The sequence below is a fragment of the Sprattus sprattus genome (assembly GCF_963457725.1).
Source record: "Sprattus sprattus genome assembly, chromosome: 14".
NCBI classification, from domain to species: domain Eukaryota; kingdom Metazoa; phylum Chordata; class Actinopteri; order Clupeiformes; family Clupeidae; genus Sprattus; species Sprattus sprattus.
Window position 1 is genome coordinate 7,096,200 of NC_137912.1, and position 22,035 is coordinate 7,118,234.

The 22,035-nt window shown below is 42.8% G+C and overlaps 2 protein-coding genes across 2 annotated transcripts in view; both read left to right on the plus strand.

Moving 5' to 3' along the window:
* Positions 1-740: 740 nt before the first annotated feature.
* Positions 741-6,858, plus strand: cdc123 (cell division cycle 123 homolog). The gene is made up of 13 exons (XM_080851094.1): positions 741-823; positions 1,232-1,303; positions 1,418-1,478; positions 1,593-1,625; positions 2,404-2,499; positions 3,204-3,310; positions 3,987-4,038; positions 4,262-4,337; positions 4,532-4,654; positions 4,777-4,805; positions 4,917-5,045; positions 5,275-5,412; positions 6,482-6,858. Exons 1-13 carry the CDS (start codon positions 750-752, stop codon positions 6,518-6,520), a joined length of 1,029 nt encoding a protein of 342 aa, XP_080707220.1. The 5' UTR covers positions 741-749; the 3' UTR covers positions 6,521-6,858.
* A 6,303-nt stretch (positions 6,859-13,161) lies between these two features.
* The window catches only part of camk1da (calcium/calmodulin-dependent protein kinase 1Da), a gene marked incomplete at its 3' end in the record, with an annotated part of 70,279 nt that continues 61,405 nt past the window's right edge, over positions 13,162-22,035 (plus strand). Inside the window, exon 1 of the mRNA XM_080851367.1 lies at positions 13,162-13,278. Coding sequence (XP_080707493.1) covers positions 13,184-13,278 — 95 coding nt within the window. The 5' untranslated portion in view covers positions 13,162-13,183. The remainder of the gene's footprint in view (positions 13,279-22,035) is intronic.

A 22,035-nucleotide genomic window follows, 5' to 3' on the forward strand; every position in this document is an offset into this window, starting at 1 on the left:
GAGGAGAGGCGTACAGCAGTTCTGGCCGAGCTGCGACAACGACAGCAAGCAAATACAAAAGTACACATTTTGTGAAGAAATATTACATTTGTCTCTCTTTATCAAATGCAACAATTTTGATGAAAATCTGATCACATGTTAGATCATATCTATGAAGACTATTAATGGTTCCCAATCTTTCAATAAGACCGCTATAAGGCCCATGCTCATGTAGGTAACTGACCATTCACAACCTTACAGGCAGGATCCTCAACATAATAAAATCTTATAAATACTGATGTGTGCTCTGTGATGTTTTCAATTTAGGCTTCTTTAGAAGCGTTGCACTCTGGTACAACCTGTGTGCCTATCCAGGGTCATCTGACAGTTTGCTTTCACTTTGTATTATCTGTTGATCCAGACAGCTTGCTCCAAAGATTGATGTATACTTCTAATGTTTTTAATACTTTAATTGTACTGCAAGAATGAAATACAAGGTAGCACACATTTTAATTTTACCAGACAGACTGCAGACCTAATTGTAAACTGTATTAGGCTGCCAAATGCAGAGAAACTAGGGAAACGACTCATGTTTAAAAGAAGTGTTCCGTTTATCTAGTCAATCTGTTGCCATTTATATTAATGAAATGATTGCATTGTTGTTATTTCCGTGACTTTGTTTATAGTTAACTGATAGGAGGACTTTTGCTTTGAAGGTTTACCTTATAAAGCTGACGCCGGAAGCTCATTCTGTCGTTTTACAGTACATTATGAAGAAGGAGCAAGTTGTTAAATGTCAGTTTTCGGTCTGGTATCCGATATTTAAGAAATTTACGATAAAAAGGTAAAGTCGTTTGTGCTGTCCTCTTATTCCTATTCTGATACGTTCTTGTATTTCCACTGTTTGATGAAAAAAAAAACATCACTTGTCATGGAGTTCTATTTGGATAACTCGCAGCAAGCTAGTTAGCTAAGTAAGCTAGCTAACGTTGATGTTGTGAAATACCGCAATTCGCTGGTTAGTTAGCATAGATACCTCCGCGTGAAATGGAAATAAGATTGCATCCCATGCACAACCTCAACGTTGATATATTGCCACTTTTGTATTTCACTGACATATTACGCTGTGTTACCCTAATAATCCGTGTTAACAATAAATGTGCTGTGTTGTTTTGCAAGATCATGATATTTCACAGTAATTTTTCAATCATAGTCCGTATCCGTATTAATGGACTGTTTCTGTTGCTTGCAGTTTAATTCTTCCTCTGCCTCAGAATGTAATTGACTATTTGCTGGACGATGGGACACTTGTGGTACCAGATGGGTAAGCAGACATGGCACTAGAAGGTTTTGCTCTATAGTTTCAGGCAGTAAGTTATTATAATAGTTTGATGCCGAGAACACCTGAAGTGTCTTCACCAATGTCATCTTTTTCTAGTGAAAGCCTGACTCTGCGAACTCACAACAACCCAAGTGACTCTGATGAAGATGATGTTCAGGTATTATGTCTTGCTTGTTTGTGGTTGTGTATTGGTTGAAGTGTACCAGATACAATTCCATTCAGTGTCCATGTGATGATCTCCTAAAGCTGTTTTTTTTTTTTTTTTTGGCAGTGGTCAGATGACGAAACAACGGAGACTGTTATAGTAAGGCTTTTTCTTTTAGCTTTTGTTTGTATTTTCACCTGCTTATGACTGTATTGTTGGATTATGTGTGTATTGCTGGTTCTGGAACATGGAAATCTCAACAGATAGAAGTAGCAGTTAGATGAGAAGGCTGCCACACGGTAGACAGCCCTTTTCTGATAAACCAAGTGGCAGAAGGCCGCTTCTGAAAGGCCATGACTGGGTTACAGGTTCCTCTAAGACGCCTCTGAAAGGCCACAAGATAGGCAGTCTCCAGACTCCATACCTGAAAAGGCGAGACACCTGTTATCACAGGTAACTGTGCAATATGCAGGCTGTTAAAAATAGATGTAACAAAGGTTCTCGATGTGGCTAATTCTGATGAGGTAAGCAAGGACAGGGGTACAGGGAAGGAGAGAGGTGGATAGATCTATAGAAAGGGCTCGGGAACTTAGTCCTGATTTAGTCTGCCTGATCGCTTTTGCGTTAAGCTTAGAGTTTTGAGGTGCTCCATGGACCACCTCAGCAGCAGTTAACTACTCTAAAATAAACTGTTCAATATCTTCATACCAGTTTGCCTTAAGAAGTTTCTTGAGAACTCTTTGGATTTTTCTTTTTTTTCTTTATCCCCACCCCTGTTCTGACATGATAATGTTATGTTAGTTATCCCATTTGGTTCATCTTTTATTTTTGAAAGGCATATTAAGCTGACAATGTGCTATGCTGGTAAATAACTATTTGTAAGTCAACATTTTTTGTCTTTCCCTGAATATTGTTTTTTTTTTTCCTCCCGCTGCAGGCCCCAGAGTTCCCCGATTTCAATGCTAAAGTGCTTGAAGCAATAAATGCACTTGGTGGGTGTGTGTTCCCCAAACTCAACTGGAGTGCACCTTGTGTAAGTTGAAAAGCCTATACATACAATAATTCATTTTATTTATATAGCACACTTTAACAAACAGAGAAGTCTCAAGGTGCTTTACAAAGCAATCAATTAGTGTCAGTCAAAGACAGTTGATAATAATAAAGCAAAGTCATGATGTCTGTTCATACTAAGATGTCATATTAAATATAAACATACCTGTGTGAAACTGTATCCGACAAGGAAAATACAATTACATTTATCATGTAGCAGATGCTTTTATCCAAAGCAACATACCACATAAGTACAGTACATGTTTCATTAGCATGTGTTTTCCCTGGGAATTGAACCCATGGTTCTCTTATTGGTGGTGTCACCTTGCTTAGCTCGTACCAGTTTACCAGGACCTAGTGGTTTTAACAAGCACTACACTCTACAGTGGTTAACAAGCACTACACTCTACAGTGGTTAACAAGCACTACACTCTACAGTGGTTAACAAGCACCACACTCTACAGTGGTTTTCAAGCACTACACTCTACAGTGATTAACAAGCACTACACTCTACAGTGGTTAACAAGCACTACACTCTATGCTGGTTAACAAGCACTACACTCTACAGTGGTTAACAAGCACTACACTCTATGGTGGTTAACACGCACTACACTCTATGGTGGTTAACAAGCACTGCACTCTATGGTGGTTAACAAGCACTACACTCTTCATCTGTGTTCTCTACAGGATGCTAACTGGATAGCTTTGAACAGTTCACTGCAGTGCCAGAGCCTCAGTGACATCTTCCTTCTGTTCAAGAGCTCCGATTTTGTCACACACGACCTCACACAACCGTAAGGCATTTACTGAGCACATTCACGCATGCACATGCAGACACACACACACACACACACACACACACACACACACACACACACACACATACATATTGCACACGCACATGCAGACACACGCACATCACACTCAGTCCATTTCTGTTTCTTCTGCTTTTGAAGTTGGTTTTACCCTGGAATGCAGGTCTTTCATGATAATGTATGCCAGTTTGTGTGTGAAAATCTGAAATGGAAAAAGCATGTCAGTGATGTATGTGTCTGTATGCTGGCTATGTGAAATCAGTCAGGAGACCTAATATGTTTGATGGACATTTTCATTCAGTTGAGGTTGTAACCTTGTGTGGAAGCAGATTGCATTCCAGAATTCAACCCCAAGAATGGTGTAGGTCATCATTTTTCTTCCAGCCCCTACCTCTCTCTCTCTCCCTCCATCACACATCTGTCATCAATCCCTCTATTTGTTTGCTGACACAGCAGTAACAAGAGCAGGGACTACAAGCTCTCTGCATATTAATGTTTGAGAGATTGATATCCCTGGAGACTCCAGGACACTGAGCTGGCCTTAGGCCCATGGCAGCAGCAGCATAGTTTTGTGTGTGTGTGTGTGTGTTTTTGTGTGTGTTACAATGAAGGTGGGTGTCAACACATAGCTACTTTTCTTGATCTCCCCACACAGATTTATTCACTGTAGTGATGTTGATTCTCCAGATCCAGCCATTAGCTATGAGGTAATGTACACGCCATCTGTGCATTCCATTATTCATAATTACACACACACACACACTCTGTTCGTTATCCAGACGTACAAGCAAAAAAACTAAGTAATCTCTCTCTCCTTAGACTGATGAACACACATGTTGATCCACCGATATTTACATTACATACATATTATTATTATTATTATATACAGGATATTACACATTACACCTCCTCTCCTGTCTCTCCCCTTAGCTGGTCTTGAGGAAATGGAGTGAGTTGATCCCAGGTGGAGAGTTCCGGTGCTTTGTAAAGGAGAACAAGTTGATAGGTAGGGCATCCCTCTGCAAACACACACACACACACACACACACACAGTTATGTGGGCGGACACGCATACACACTTAATTTGCCTAATGGAAACCCCTCATACTCTGATACCTTGCAAATATGTTTTAAAATATTCGAATGCACAGAATCAAATAAACACAATGATGAGAAATCTTCCTCTTGTGTTCCCCTCAGGTATCTCTCAGAGAGACTACACACAATACTACCATCACATATCCAAACAGGAAGACAGCATCTGTCACTCTATCCACGACTTCTTCAGGGACCACATCCAGTACAAGTTCCTCGATGACGACTGTAAGTATATGTGTCTGAAAGACACAGAAGGAAAGCCTCTGTGTGATTTGTGTGCTCATTTCGTCAGTTATTTGTTGTTAAAAAAGAACGCCTTCTAATGACAGTTTTGTTTTTAATTGCAGTTGTTTTGGATGTCTACAGGGATAGCTGTGTAAGTACTCTTGCTATGGGTTTCCACTGTTTAAATCATTATACAAGTGTCTCCAGCAGATTGGAAAACCATACAGCATTTTTTTCAGTGTGTGTTTGCCATTCCTTACAGGGGCGGGTATGGCTGATTGATATGAATCCATTTGGGCCAGTCACTGACTCATTACTATTCACCTGGGAGGAACTGACCTCCGGGAGCCGTTTGACAGCCAGTCAGACTCAAGATGACATGCCCCAAGAGGTAGGTCTTCAGAACAAGTGGTCCGACACAGCAACAAGCCTCATGGGTACAGTAAAGTGTGTGTGTGTGTGTGTGTGTGTGTGTGTGTGTGTGTGTGTGTGTGTGTGTGTGTGTGTGTGTGTGTGTGTGTGTGTGTGTGTGTGTGTGTGTGTGTGTGTGTGTGTGTGTGTGAATACAGAGGCTATATGTGCGGTAAAAACACACTTTGGTGCCTTTTCCCTTTCTCTAGGAGGGGCCTGCATTCCGTTACACCACCAGTGAGGTCACTGTTCAGCCCAGCCCTTGCCTGAGCTACAGAATGCCCAGAGACTTTGTGGACCTGTCTACGGGAGAGGATGCCTACAAACTCATTGACTTCCTCAAACTGGTGCGGATACCATGCCGTCATCTGTTTGGGCACAGATTTACTTATGCCTTTATATGTGAAGAATATTGAGAAAAATCTCCAATATGGGAATTTTTTTAGTATGGGTAAAGAGGGGAACTTTTCAATATGCTCGATATGATTAGCCTGGATACCAGCCTGAACTCCGCCCACAAAAATTTTGGTCTGGGAGATTCAGTCTGGAATCGAGTTAGTTGGGAGAGATTTAACGTTTCAAAAAGGTTGAAACGCAATCTAAACCAATCAAATTGTAAGGGCGGGCTTTATACGTTGATGGACAGAATAGATAGAATATACCGGAATATACATCGAACAAAGATGGCGCCGTCTCGGGAGCTTAGTGGGACATATTTTATATGATTTAAGCTATCTACACGACTTTTTTATGTCTACATTGACTCGGTTAGTTGTGTATACGCAAAACGAGTGTTGCCGAGGATTTTAGGTCCTAACTAAAGCACTCTAGACCATTATTGATCGGTTATGCTAACGTGTTGGCCAAAATAATCGTTAAAACTAATGGTAGCTTCTAGCCTTGAGTGCTAATTAAGTAACGTGAGCAGGCATATCTCAGCAGATATTGACAGCGCATTCATTTTGAAAGAGGAACAGAGAAACGCGATCAAGGCATTTGTCGATTGAAAAGATGTTTTTGCCGTCCTTCCTACGGGAGCAGGTAAAAGTTTAATCTGTCAGATGGTAATACTACGTTGCGCTGATTGGTTCTAGGTATCCAATTCAGAGAAGAGGAATTTTCTTTCCTGGTTCGTTGAAACACGCCCCATAATCACAGCCCAATTGTCCGATCTCAGACTCATATTCTGACTAGAATTATGAGTATGACATCGTCAGGCTACGATATGATTAATGCCAGACTCATTTTAAATACGGAACCTGGATGGGAACAAAGAATATCTTAAGACATAAAGAATGTAGTATGAGGCATACATGTGTGTAAGTATGTTTGTTTGTGTGCGTGTGCGTGTGCGTGTGCGTGCATGCGTGCAACATGAGTGTCCTGAAAGTTTGCATCTGTTTTCTCTTGTTGCAGACAAAAAGACGACAGGAAGCAGAGGAATCTGAGGGATAGGCGTAGATGGTGTTGAAGAAACACACACACACACACACACACACACACACACACACATACACATATACACATACGGCAGTAAATAATGGACTAGATTAATCCAGAACCACTAGCATCTTATAATTACAGTTGTCATTCACATATCAAGACCTGCATCCTATCTCACCTTTTCCCAACTCCTTACAATTTAAAATAATTTAGTCTTACAGGTTTTTTGTAAAAGCTTAGCGGTAGCAATTAAGTGTATTACTGGATCTAGGAAGTTAGTCTTATGGAAATAATGTCTTGAAGGACCGGAATTACCCTTTTCCTGAGGAATAAATGACTAGGTGCTAGAATGTTTGTGAACCTTTTAGAATTTTCTGTGTATCTGCATGAATCTGATCTAATATGTGATCACACATCTTCATCTACGTCCTAAAACTTGATAAAGTGGACCCAGTTCAACAAAAAAACTAAATAAAAATCTTCTTTTATATTTTATTTATTGAGCATAATATTCCACCATTAAATGCTTTGTTGGAAAAAGTAAGTGAAGCCTACGATAATCAATTAATTTGAAGGGGAAATCAGGTGTTTCTATCAATTGGATGAAAATAAAGTGTGAGTAAAGTGGTCCCTGCCTATTGAAAAACATAAATCTGTGTCTTCACGATCCAAGTCTGGTCTTCACCACACAGCTTTGTGGAAGTGTGCCTTGGCTCGTTCAAAGGAGAGTCCCAGGGAGCTCAGAAAACAAGGTGTCGACGCTCACCAGGCAGGTAAAGGTTACAAAACCATTTCTAAAAAAATTAGGCTCCACCAATCCACTGTCAGGCAGATAGTCTACAAATGGAGGAAATTCAGCACCATTGTTACTCTCCCTAGTATTGGTCGTCAGGCAAAAATCCCTTCAAGAGCAAGATGTATAATATTCCAGGAGCTCACAGAGAACCCCAGAGTAACATCTAGGGATCTACAGGCCTCTCTTGCGTTGGCTGATGTCAGGGTTATTGACCCCATCAGGCAAACACTGGACAAGCATGGCAGGATTTACAGCAGACGCTGTTATCCAAAGTGACTTTCAAGATGTATACACATGTTACATTTACACTGATGGTACACTGCACATCAGGAGCAATTAGGGGTTCAGTGTCTTGCTCAAGGACCCTTCGATAGGGAATCGAACTTAGCAACCTTCTGATTACTAAACGACTTCTCTACCTCCTGTAACACTGTCACCCTGGATGGCAAGGAGGAAACCACTGCTTTCCAAGAGGAACATTTCCGCCTGTCTCAAGTTTGCTAAAGACCACGTGGATGAGCCAGAAGGCTTTTGGAAGAATATTCTGTGTATAGGTGAGTCCAAAATAGAACTTTTTGGTTTAGATGAGAAGTGTTATGTTTGGTTAAAAACAAACACTGCATTCCAACATAAGAGCCTCATCCCATCCGTGCAGTACGGTGGTAGCAGTGTAATGGTTTGCAGTGGCGTCGTAGGGGGGGGATAAAGGGGACTGAGTTACCAGGGCCCTCTTTGGGGGAGGGTCCTTGAGGAGTGTGGAATTTTATTTTTCCTTTAAATATTAATATCATTTAAAGGGCCAAATTTTCTTGCTAACTAATATAATTTTAATGTTTTGGGTAAATAAATTGGTTGAATGATGGATTGAATTGTGTGTCCTAGTCTACATATAATGTCTGGAGACCCTCACCCCCCCGGCTCACGCACAAAATGGTTTAGTCCGCCTTCAGTGTGCTTTTTACCTATAGGCGCATTTGACGAATGTTAACGTTCATTCGACTGAGGCAACGGTGCGCATTGAAGATGTCCAAGAACGTTAAATCCGGGTTTCAGAAAAGAAAAGAAAGGCAGGCAAGAGAGAGAAAAAGAGACGAGGGAAAGCAACTACTAACAGACTTCTTTCCTAAGAAAGGTGAGCCCGAATGTGAAAGCAAACACCCTACATTAAATGAACTCATGATGTGGTAATAAAACGAATCAATACCACCGCGATTGTCATTGCTAAAAACGGCATTACACAAAATTAGAAATAACATGCCCTATCTGTAATCTGAGGTAAACTCTAAATACATGTTTGTTTGCATAGCCTTCCACAGTTGCAGAGTGTGTTGCACGCACATCCAATCCAGGTGCAGGGTAAAAATAGATCCGTAAAAATGAAAGAATACCCACACTGTTGCTGCTGACACCTGACGAACACCTGACGAAGACCAACAATGGTCGAAACGTTGTGCCAATAAAATACACGGGAGCTGCAGCAACAGTGTGCGGGTATTCTTTCATTTTTATGCATAGCCTACCACACCATTGCAATAGTAGGTCTATACTAATTAGAACATTTGGCTAAATTAATATTTGTTAGGCCATAACATAATTAGGCTAATAGCCTTATTAAGTAGGGCTAGTCTAGGCTCAATAAGTTCATAAGGTTAGGCTGTCAAATTAGTTGGCTAGCAAAGTTAACTTGTGAAACATGGCACTCAGTTTCAGAAGCAGCTAGTGATGCAGACCCCTCATCCTCTGACACTGTGGTCTTGAGGCAAGGTGAGCAGTTTCAAATGAAAGTACATCATTTTAGCTATTTATACTGTAGGCTTAATGTGTTTAGCAAATAGCAACACAGGCTGTTCCATCCAAAGGTGACTTTTTTTTGTTGCAATCAGGGTGTGAAGGGGATTTTAAGCAATATAGTAAAAAGTGTTCCAGGAAAACATCCCATACTCTACCTTTAAACATGTTCAATCACACAAATTAGGCTACATTGGAATTGCCTGTTACAGTAATATCTATCAGATGCTTCATGCTTGTAGAGGGTTCTGTCCAGGAAGATGGATAAAATGTGGTAGAGGATGACACAAGTGAAGGAAGTGATAGCAGAGAAGATTCTGAGAAAAGTGAAAGGGATGAAGAGAGGTCAGAAAGTAGTCAGAGCAGCGCCAGGGAGTGTATGCCAGAAGATCCAGCACTATGGACAGAGAAATGAACTAATGAAGAGAGAGACACAATTGTTCACAGACTGGCAAGCAACATAAAAACAAATAAAATTACAGCAAAAGACAAGGAAGGGAAGCCATTTCCTAACTACCTTCAATTTGCAAAGTTTCACCGTCAGGGGGGAGGGGGCGTGGCACTCTTTTTTGGGGGGGGGGGCCTATGAACCTACTGTGCATAGGGCCCAGAATCTGGTGCTACGCCCCTGATGGTTTGGGGCCGCTTTGCTGCCTTTGGACCAGGATGGCTTGCCATCATTGACAGAACTATGAATTCTGGATTGTACCAGCAAATGCTACAGGAGAATGTCAGGGTATCTGTTGGTGAACTGAAGCCCAACAGAGGATGGGGTCATGCAGCAACAAACAACGACCCTAAACACACAAGTAAGTCTACCAAAGAATGGTTAAAGAAGAAGAAATGTGATGTTTTGGAATGGCCGAATCAAAGTCCAAACCTTAATCCTATAGTAATGTGAAAAGACCTGTAGAGATCAGTTCATGCACTGAAGTCCACCAACATCCATGAGTTGAAGCAGTTTTGTAAGGAGGAATGAGTTCACTTTATCAAGTTTTAGGGCTTAAATGAAGATATGATCACATTTAGATCAAATTATAAATGGCTCACAGACTAGTGTCTAGCTCCACTGTAGGTACAGCTTTTGTGTCTTCATCCCATGTGCTCATAGGTCATTAAACAGTTATTATTATATGGCAACGACAGTACGAGCATTCTGATTGGCTTATGGGTAGTCATGCCAGCCGCGTATTGACGTTCTAGCCGGTCTGCGGTCTGATAAGTATTCTTATTGCACACCCCATCAATCTTAAAAATGAGTGATACCATGTACCAAGTACTAAACATTACATCCTTAAAAATGAGCGATAGATCAACAGCCATCAGCATGTTTTGATGGAATCAGGACTCCGTGAACAATTATTGTGTGCAAGGCTTCGGTGCAAACCTTCCTCCTCCATATAAATATGGATGCATGTTTTGCCTTTTTGATGTCTTTGGTGTCAGAAAGACTTCTGGACCATGGTCATCTTTCTGGGAAGTGAGAGTAGAAGATTGCAGTCCGCTTCCACACTTGGCTTTGTGCATTGCCATTCTGGTCAAAGAAATACACTTTTTTGACATTGGTTTAATTTGGTAATTCCGCTGAGCCGCAGTATGACAGTTTGATGCTGTTTCTCTTAAACCAGTGGTTCCCCAACATTTCATGGCCACACTTTGGAAAGCAGTGTTTAAGATTGGTGGTTGGTGCAATGTCCCCAGTTATCCACAAGGTGGAGCAATTGACCTATATTGTGGCAGATTTAGACTTGGGTTAAACAGAGAGGTTCAGCAGAGAATTGTGTTCACTGAACAGTGAGTTGTCATTCCAATTAACTACTTTCCAAGGTCGAATGGAGGAACTGACCTTAACATTCCTAGTGTCTATAGTTTGTAGTTTCTGCTCTTTTATACTTTTTTAAACCTAAGTACTCTGATCTCCGGGATGTTTCTTTGAGACCACTTCTGGTTAACCACCTCAACAAACACACACACACACACACATACATACACACTGCCACACTCCTGGTGGGCGAAGGTGGTTCCTCTCCATATCTTCATGCTAAATCTTTACTCTAATTCCCTGACCAATAAAGCCTTATGCTTCTGTGGTTCTGGTGTAATAGTGACGGCACATGTAATGGGTCATTTAAAACCATGCAAGAGCTCAGATGTCCAAAACCAGGCCAGGACCAGAGCTGACTCACAGATCAAAGGGAGCTCTGTGATGCCTGTGAACACACCGACAGACACACACACACACACACACCGACAGACCCAAAACATAAACATGGAGGGATGGACTGGTTTGATTCCCCCACCTGGCGCCAGGGCACAGCAAGTGGCTTGTGTCACGTCATACCTGGTGTGTTTATGCATGCATTATGGGTGTTTGTGTGTGTGTGTGTGTGTGTGTGTGTGTGTGTGTGTATGTTTATGCATGCATTACGTGTTTGTGTGTGTGTGTGTGTGTGTGTGTGTGTTGTACACAGCTGATGTCAGCAGTTTTCACTCTCAGGCAGATAGGATATTTGGTAAAAAAGGATTGCCTCTCTCTTGGGAGAGAGAGAGATAGAGATGCAGAGAGAGAGAGTGCAGAGAGAGAAAGAGCAGAAAGAGAGGGAGAGAGAGAGAGCAGTTGTCACTGTGTGTAAGGCTGGGGGGAGTATTATCCTCTTCTAGATGGAGGTGGGACGGAGGCCCTGTCAAATCAAACTAGTTTGAAAAGCTGACTCAGAAATGGCTGCATAGAGAGAAAGATAGGAGGGGAATGGATGGCTTTTCCTGAGCTGAGAAACTGCAGTAGTTTGCAGCTGGAATACTCATGAGCACTAGTGCATGCACACACACACACACACACACACACACACACACACACACACACACCCTAGAGCTGGCTGGTTTGTCAAATGAGAAAGCCTGCAGTAATTTTACCCCCCCCAAACTACAGTGCCAAGTGGACGCTGCGGGCACCATCCAGACCCCCCCCCCCACACTGCTGCAGCTGGCATTGGGCACGTAGTTCTCACTCACACCCAGAATTAATTTGTATGGGGTGCACATCTCAATCGGCAAAGGGATTCAGACTCAATGATGTTTTGTCACCTTACTGAAAGGAAATCTAGAGGAAAACTTAGTTTTAAATAAAATAGTCATGAATCATCAAATGCTACAGCCATTTTTGAGGTAGCAAGTCATCCAAGTAGATCTAATTGCAAGTACTCTCAGCGTACTGGTTGCCTGTTTTCATCAGGTAGTATATAGCATTACCTACAGGACGTGTCCTTCAGCGAGTTGGTAGCACATGTCTCTTGGGGGATGGCGCTTAGTCAAGTCGATGATGAGCATTTTATCCACTGCCGCTGAGGCAAACACCACTTAAGATTATTTAATAACCACATTGATTCATTTAAACGGGACCTTACGGGCTGTCCGTTAGCGTAAAGTGCACCCCCTTTGACGCAAGACTCGTTTTGGTGCAATGCGAATTATCTGTAGTAGACGTTCCGGCACACACGCACACAAACATTTGGGCACACTGTTGACAGGTCTATCTTTGTGTGGCATCCTACTCACTTCTCATTGCCATAACAACCGAAGGCATTAGCATGATTCAATAAAACATCCGGGTGTAGATTATGTGCTTCAGTTGTATGGCGCGTTTAGCAAGAGTAGGTTGTATTTTGAGGGGCTAGACGGCGACTACTGTGCTTGTTTTGTCTAGTGGAGGGTGACAGCCTATACAGGGGTTGTCCCTGAACAATTTAGGTTTCTTACGTCAACTGTATAAGCCGTGAGTCTAAACGAATGTAACAGTGAAGTCGCGTGGTCCCGTTTGGTACGTGCTGATAGAGTGAGTGAGAGTCGAGAGAGAGAGAGAGAGATAGAGCGAGCGAGAGAAAGAGAGTGCAGGGCGACCCAAGGCGACGGTGACATTTCCACCGTTGAAAGCCGGCAAGAGAACATCATCGCCCGCGCGGTGACTTTGATGCGCGTGGCTGTGCTCGTCAGAGGGGAGTGGAATCCAAAGCGTGGGAAAGAAGCAAGCTGCAGCTTTTTCTCCGGGGGATCCGAAACTGTTCGAAGCATCTACGGCTTTTCCCGGTTGCACCATGGCGCGGGAGAACGGAGACTCCGGGAAATGCGCGTGGAAAAAGCAAGTGGATGACATCAAGAAGATATTTGAATTCAAGGAGGTCCTCGGAACGTGAGTGACTTTATCGTTTTTTATTGATAGGCTCCTCTAATCTTTCTCAGTTCAGTGGCATACAAGCAGCTTTCTCCATGTGTATTTGTATGGTAGAATTCAACGAATGCACGTAGTTTATCCAGGGCAGGCCATATAAACTTTGTAGCCATGTAGGCTAAACATGTGTAGGGGACCGGGACAGTCTTTGAGAAACAATGAAGCACTGCATTGTTAGTAAACAAACACGAAGAGAGGTACCCTACGCCTATGGCTTAAAATTAATTTCGGCCGACAAAGGACGAGAACGCTTATTAATGTTAAACTACACATGACAGCCCAACTATTTTGAGTTACATATTCCTCTGGAATCTAAATAACTCGAATTTCGTTACTCGTATTTGTACATCATGCTTTCTTTATTTTTGGTCATGAAAATGATAGGGCATTGATTTATATGAACTGGTGCTTTTATAATATAAATATATGAACTGGTGTTTCTATAATGTTAACATATTCATGGGTCTGTCGTTTATCTCTGGCGGAAGCCTGTGTTAAGTCTTAATCGAAGCAAAATAAAACAAAAATAGCCCATTGTTAACGCAAACACTGTTTGTTGTTCTATCCGATAACGCTACGTTCTTGACATATTGTGTAGGCTGTCCATAATAAACTGCTATTTGCAAGGGGAGGAATGACCTTTCCTTTCCAGAGTTCCGACTCCGAAATTAATTGAGTCCTTCGACCTTTAGGGGCTGATTAGAACAGCTTGTTATCTGCGCAATTTCGTGCGTTCCTGTCCCTGGAAATTTAGAGTGACAACTCTCCTGGCACGGGTAACTTGTAACGGCAAGGCAACGGGCGGTCTGTGACCACTGTGCCTACTTCCGCTCTCAGGCCTTACGATGTGGACCTGTTGGGTCGTGCCAAATGATGCTTGTTGTGCAGAGGCTATGTGCATGTTCCTTCCCTCCCACCGGTAGCTGTTTGCTGGAGGCTGTTGCTGGCTCGAGTTGAGTCAGGGAACGGCGGGATTAATGCAGACAGATTAGAGCGCGAGGGAAAGCCTCTTGCAACGGATGGAGCGCCAGGGTCAATGTAGAGTAATAATAATAATAATAGTATGAATAGATGTGATATAAAGATGTATTAACATTTTCATTAGACAGTTGATCTGGCGACCTGGAAATGGAACATTAGTTTGTGATTGCTTTAGCATTCATGTGTCTGTATTATAGGATCATTGAGTGTGTGTTGTGTGTGTGTGTGTGTGTGTGTGTGTGTGTGTGTGTGTGTGTGTGTGTGGAGGTGGGGATCTCCAAGCTTCTGTCCACACATGGAAGTCTTCCCCATCTCATCTCCTGACAAAGGGAATCTGAGTTGAGTGCTAGGACACTGCAGTCATGGCAACACAAGGAGGAGTCATGGCAACTCAAAGTGGCTCTACCAGTGGAGGGATGAGATGGAGGATGGGGTGGTCTTTTGGTGTCAGGCTCAGGCATGATTGTTTCCCAGTGGGGTGAGGCGGGAGGAGCATTGAAGCAAATAATGTCTTATGATTGGACCATGTGACATCGGATGGTTTTATGGTGAATGAAGGACATCTTTATGAATTGATTTTTTTTATGGTGAATGAATCCATATCTTAGACTTAGTGGATAGATCATTCAGTGGTTATCAGTTTCAATTGGATGAATTACCGGTGATTCATTATTGACAGTCATGCATTTACTGATGGAAATTGGACAAAAGTCGATGGCAAATGCAGTGACTCAGTAGAGGGGATTGAACATGTGTGATGCAACCGTGTAGATCATAGGATGGATGGTCATATTGATTCAAGCTGATGAGTAACACATGGACAAGGTAATGAGTTGGCTGTGAAGAGGGGTATTATTTCAGTCTGACACGGCAAAAAGATTTTGGGATTTGCTTTGCGAATGCTGGATGAAGAAGAGAGCCACAGCTTAGCTACATGTGCACACAAACCCAGGCACAGCGGTCGCAAAGGTTCTTTTAACTCACTTCTTTAGCTTGTGGGCGAATTCCCTGGGAAGTCATTAGTGTCTACACATGCAAGTACCAAAATTATTGTATGGCCCATATTCTGTGAAGATGAGAGCATCTGGATTCAAGTCCTCTCAACTCTCATCCTATTTCCTCTTCTTCCTGGTCTGCCTCATGTTGTGTTCTCAGCACCAGTGGCAATGTGATGGTGAGCTCTTGGCTTGATGGGAACGCACATGCTCCAGTGCTTTAGGCATTATACTGTACATGTTTGACATGTAACACTAGTTTTAAACACACCATTTTCAGTAACCACTTTAACTCAAAGTACATCATAAATGTATTTGCAATGAGTTTTATGCCTGCCAATGCCATATCATCAATGCATCCATTACCCGAGCAAAACATCCACTTAACCACAAGACCCCAGTTAAATATTGACCAGAATGTGCCCAGCCATTTAGCTGTCTGTCATGACATGGTCGGACTGCCTTTGGAACACACTAATGACTGGATGTTAAATACACTCAATGAAATAATTCTGGTCTCTGTATGTGCATGTGTGAGTGTGTGTGTGTGTGTGTTTTATTGGGTTTTAAGCACCAAGACTGACTACTGAATATCCAGGACGCGGCAGTCATTTGTTTTTCAGCAGTGTCACTTTTGGTTCGCTTGGTTCACTTTTCCTTTGTTAGTTTGATTCATGAGGTGCGCTAGCTTTTCCTCTCCTCAACTCTCCCTCCTAGTCTTGATTTTTTTTGTACCTGACTAAGGAGTCTGCACCGCCTCACCAGAGGCCCCCATGTGATCTGTAGCAAATGTTAGCTCTTCAAATTATTCATTCCTAAACTTGGCCTCAGCTATTAATCATTAGCGGTCCGCGTTGGCAGGGCGCTGACTTGCCTTCTGTCCACAAAAAAACCCTCCAGCAGAAATGCTTGGATAATGTATCCAACATATGACCGTAACATAAACTCAACACGGAGCGAGGGATATGGGATGTTATGAGAGTCCGGGATCTGGTTTCACATAACACGTGTGTGTGTGTGTGTGTGTGTGTGTGTGTGTGTGTGTTTGTGTGAGTGTGTGTGTGTGTGTGTGTGTGTGTGTGTGTGTGTGTGTGTGTGTGTGTGTGTGTGTGTGTGTGTGTGTGAGTGTGTGTGTGTTTGTGTGTGTGTGTGAGTGTATCAGTGCATTTAGACAGCAGCTACTGAATAATTGAACTCACTGGGCACCCACAGGTCGAGGGACGTCACACGACCATTTCAACAGGTACATTCTGTGGACAAACTTGATGAGACTGCCTACGTGTGGAATAGCTGGGAGCTTAGCAAACAGACACACACACAAACACACACACACACAAACACACACACACACACACACACACACACACACACACACACACACACACACACACACACACACACACACAAACAGACACACACACAAACACACACACACACACACACACACACACACACACAAACACACACACACACACACACACACACACACACACACACACACACACACACACACACACACACACACACACACACACACACACACACACACATAGCCACTTACACCTGATGTTTTCTACCAGGCACAAACAATATGTTCTGTTAATCCACACACAAGACTCTGAATCTAATGTCTCATCTTGGTTCTCAATGTAATACCAGAGTACCAAAACATCACTCCTCTTATCTTTTATAAAGTCACAGCCTGAAAGAGAACAAATGACGACTGGAGAGGACAGGGGAGAAGAGGGTAGGGTGAATGAGAGTCTAGCATGATAGAAAGAGAGAGAGATAGAGAGAGAGAAATAAAGAAAGCAAGACAGGACAGGACAGGAGAGGAGAGGAGACATTGAGGCTGTGATGCCCTTAATTGCTTGTTCCACTTCCAAACTCGTGCTCCTGGCTTTGTCCTCTTTCTCATCTTGAATCGCTCTCTCTCTCTCCCCACTCTCTCTTTCTCTCTCGCTGTCTCTCATCCCTTTTTTTATCATCTCTCTTTCTCTTTCCGTCCCTCCTTCTCTCTCTCCTTGATTCCGCTGCACAAGCATGTTGGATATGACTTTGCAGTCCAACCTGCATCCTCTTAGGGATATGCAGGCACACACACACACACACACACACACACACACACACACACACACACACACACACACACACACACACACACAGCCATACACATTTACACACACACAAAGCCATACACATCTTACATACACAGCCATACACATCTCACACACACACAGCCATACACATCTTACACACACAGCCATACACATCTTACACACACAGCCATACACATCTTACACACACAGCCATACACATCTTACACACACAGCCATACACACACAGCCATATACAGCCATACACACACAGCCATACACATCTAACCCACACAAGCCATACACATCAAAAGGGATAACCTACTTGGAATATTCAGCAGTTCTTGGTAATGATTGATGGGCACATGAAAAATACACACACACACACACACAAACAGAATGTTTTTCCTGCTTCTGTTTATTTGTAGGTCTTCAGCGTTTTTGTATTTCCTGTGTGTGTGTTTGTGTGTGTGTGTGTGTGTGTGTGTGTGTGTGTGTGTGTGTGTGTGTGTGTGTGTGTGTGTGTGTGTGTGTGTGTGTGTGTGTGTGTGTGTGTGTGTGTGTGTGTGTGTGTGTGTGTGTTTGGTGACCATGACTCCTGAGTCAGCGTCCTTGTCTGTAATCTTTAGCTATGGCCGCTTGGCTACTACGCTTGGGAGAGTTTAACAGGACCAAATATGCCACTAAGGCCCCAGGGGATGTCTGCCATTGGCCAGAGTTTCATGGAAAGGGCATCCTCCTCACTTCCCTGTACACTTAAAGCAACAGGATCCAGCAATTTGCCACTTTTTTATGGTTTTGATGGTATGGTTTTATAGGTAACTAGTTGTGGTTTCTTCTTCATATTCATGTAGATGGTAGATGGTCAGGTAAGGGACAGATAAACACACCTGTCACTCCCGGGCTATGCAACACGTAATACTGTGGTCCAGGATGAACACCCACACGATATGTATGAAAACATTCACAGTACGACATCGTCAGCAATATCACCAAAAGACTATAGCTAGTTTGAATCCGTGCCGGCTGTGCTGTTTGCAAGGTGTAGTTTTAAACCGGATCTCCTTACTGTTGCTTTAAGCATGTAGTGCATTTCGGCCCTGACGTTCTGGTGTTAGCCCTGAGTAAACTCTAGTAAAGTCCTCTGTAAATGACCGTTCTGTCTTTAGACATGTTTAACATGTTCTGTCTATATACATGTCGCCAGCTGGGATTGTGTGGAGTGTGTCTGGTGCGTATCAATGTGGCATATGTTTCAGGCTGGACTTGCTAGATGGTGATTTGAAGCAGGCTGACTGTAAGTGACTTTGAGTGTGTGTGTGTGTGTGTGTGTTTGTGTGTGTGTTTGTGTGTTTGTGTGTATGTGTGTGTATGTGTGTGTGTGTGTGTGTGTGTGTGTGTGTTTATAGTAGACCATGGGTCAGGGTTAATTTGTAGTTGGGGAAATAGTCTTGTGACCTTTGGGATGCCCTGTGCCCTTGAGGCAACCCTCTGGACCCCTGAGGCTTACCTTCACCCAGATCCCAATCACGCTGTTCTCTCTCTCTCTCTCTCTCTCTCTCTCTCTCTCTCTCTCTCTCTCTCTCTTTCTTTCTCTTTCTCTCTCTCTCTTTCTCTTTCTCTTTCCGTATTTGTGAGCGTGCACGGGTGTGTGTGTGTGTGGGTGTGTTTTGGTGAGAGTGCAGCTCATACTCGGAGGAAGTTGTGCTGAGTAGTTCTGTATCTCTCCAAGGGATTACCCACAGGCTTAATCAGGGCGACACGTTCATTAAAAGATTCCGATTATCCTTCCTTGCTCCCTGTGACCCCTCGCTGTGTGCTCTCTCCCTCGCCCTCTCCTTCTCTCTCTCTACTCTGTACTCTCTATACATCTTCTTTGCCTTTGGTTCTGTTACAGACAGCTTTAAAAGATAGGTGTCTTTTTGATGATGTTTTTCAGTTATTATGAAAGTGTATAACTGCATTAACATTGCATTAGCACAGCATTTACCTTAGTAAACAAAGGACTGATTTGAAACCAGATTAGGGGATAATCCCACCTCTATCTCTCTCTCTTTGTGTCTATCGCTCTTACTCACACACAGACACACACACACATACACACACTTGCGCCACGCTCACACATGCAGACCCACACGTACCTAAACACGGATGACACATCTAGAGAATCACACGGCCATAAACCTACCTTGCTACCCTGCTTGCCAGACTTTTTCGGTCATAAAGTTTAAATATTTATGCGTAAGCGACATGTTTACCAGTCCTCCTCTGCAAGCAACACGTGCCAGGGCCTCCATGACATGTTAACATGAAGAAGCGATGGCAGAAATAATGATTACTCCTCATTATTGGATCAACACTCTATGAATAGAATGATAACACACTAAGAATAGAATAACAGCCTCCCAGTGATTATTAAAAGCATTAGTGCATTGCCACATGGGAGTGTGTGTGTGTGTGTGTGTGTGTGTGTGTGTGTGTGTGTGTGTGTGTGTGTGTGTGTGTGTGTGTGTGTGTGTGTGTGTGTGTGTGTGTGTGTGTGTGTGTGTGTGTGCTCTTCACCATATAGGAGACAGGCCTGGGGAGGAGGTAAGGAATGACGTAGCTGTTGTGGTAACGCTGCTCTTACTCATTTTTTATTCATATTTATTTATATTTTATTTATGCAAACGTTGTACAAACCCAAACGGTTTAACTCTATCCACATATTGTAGCCAACCCTGACCATATGTGTTGGACCTTTCCAGTATTTTCTGAGCAAGCTGTGAACACAGACACACACACAAACACACACACACACACACACACACACACACACACACACACACACACACTGCACAGTCTGCTGCATATTGCAGCACTTAAAGGCTTACCGGGGGGGGGGGGGGGGTCGGGAGCTGTGATTGCTCACGAAATTAATGTCACACCAGTGTAATATCTGGAGCGCGAGAGGAAACGGCATATTACACTGTTGCTCTCTTCCGGGGAAATTTCTCGCCTGTATTCATTTTAATGGAAAAAAAAAAAATGGCTAACCGACACAAATGGATAACAGAGCCAATCGTCTCATTTATCTAAACCATCAAGGCCCCACTCTGCCCTGAGACGAGCAAGTGGTGCCGGGCTGAATATTAATGGATATGTAACACTCAGGAGCTTAGGAGAAAATTGCCTGGACTCGTGGGTATTAAACAGCAGAGACAAGGCAAACAGGGGCCATGTATCAGGTGCAGGCTGTGTCCGTTTGAATCAAACGCTCACTTCAGCTGCTTAACGGTGACTGAGAACGGTGTCGATTGTGGTTTAAGAGACACTGTATTTGCTTTTCTGCAATGGAGCTGTCCTCCTTTCCAAAGTAATTGCTAGGGAGTTGTCCGTGTGAAAAAACAAACAAAAAGACGTTTCATATTCTAGGTCTATTTTTGGTGGACAACTCAGTGAAAATAGGGGAGATGGATTGTTTTTGGGGGATTTTTTGTGTCCAAGCAATGCGTGTAATGGCAAAACACAAGCACAACATTACTGATAGGCAGGAATCCCTGTGTCTGTGGAAGTTTCCTAATTGGTCAGTACATTTGCTCTGTTGAAAGTTTTAGTCTCTGAAAGCAGATCCCAGGAGAGTGTCCCAAAGCCATTATTCTATTTTCAGAGTATCTATTTTTATGACAGATACCAGAATGTAAAGACACCCATCTTAATTATTCTATTGCTTATAGTTGGTGAGAGCACTTTTTTGGCTATGTATGTATACTATCGTGATTCATACTTTCTGTTTTCCAGCGTAATAAATATTTGCATAGTGAACACATGACTGAGCCTTATCAATTCTCAATATGCACCAGTAGCTTAGCTGATGCAAAGCCAAGCTTTTAGCTTCAGTTTCCAAAGAGCCTGGGTGTTATACGATGATATAAGCTGCCTTGGACAAGAGCAGCTGTTAAATTATGACAAGTAAATGTATCTTAATCACCATATACTCATTCACTCCACCGAGCCTGACAGGTTTGGCAAAGTTTGCCTGGATGAATGATCCATCTTTAGTACCACATATGTACAGTACCAGTCAAAAGTTTGGACACACCTTACATTTTTCTGAGAAGTGTTTTCTTTACTTTTATTATTTTCTAGATCTTGTAGATTAATACCGAAGACATTTAAACTACGAAAGAACACATATGGAATGATGTACTAAACAAAACAAGTGTTATCAACAAGGTAGAAAATAATAAAAGTAAAGCAAAAAACTTCTCAAAAAATGAGAAGGTGAGTCCAAACTTTTGACCTGTACTGTATGAACGTCTGTATAAGAACCGTGTAGACTGTGATGGTTGACATGTGGCCCAGATCTGGCCCTGTTTTCGGGCTGTCTGGTCAGACCTGCTATGGTGTCAGTCACTGCACTTGGGTCATGAGCCAGAGAGGCTGAGCTGCTCTCTAAGCCGCTATAAGACGTGCGCTCTTTAGGTCGCTAATGCAGACAGAGACCCCAAATGGCCCTAATTTACTTACAGCCCAGGATTACATATAGCCCTGCTGCAGAAATAGCCCACACTTACTGTAGCATTGTCTCTCTCTCTCTCTCTGTTTGTGTGTGTGTGTGGACCCTGGATGCTGAGTTATGCCCTCTCCACCCCCCCCCGTAATTT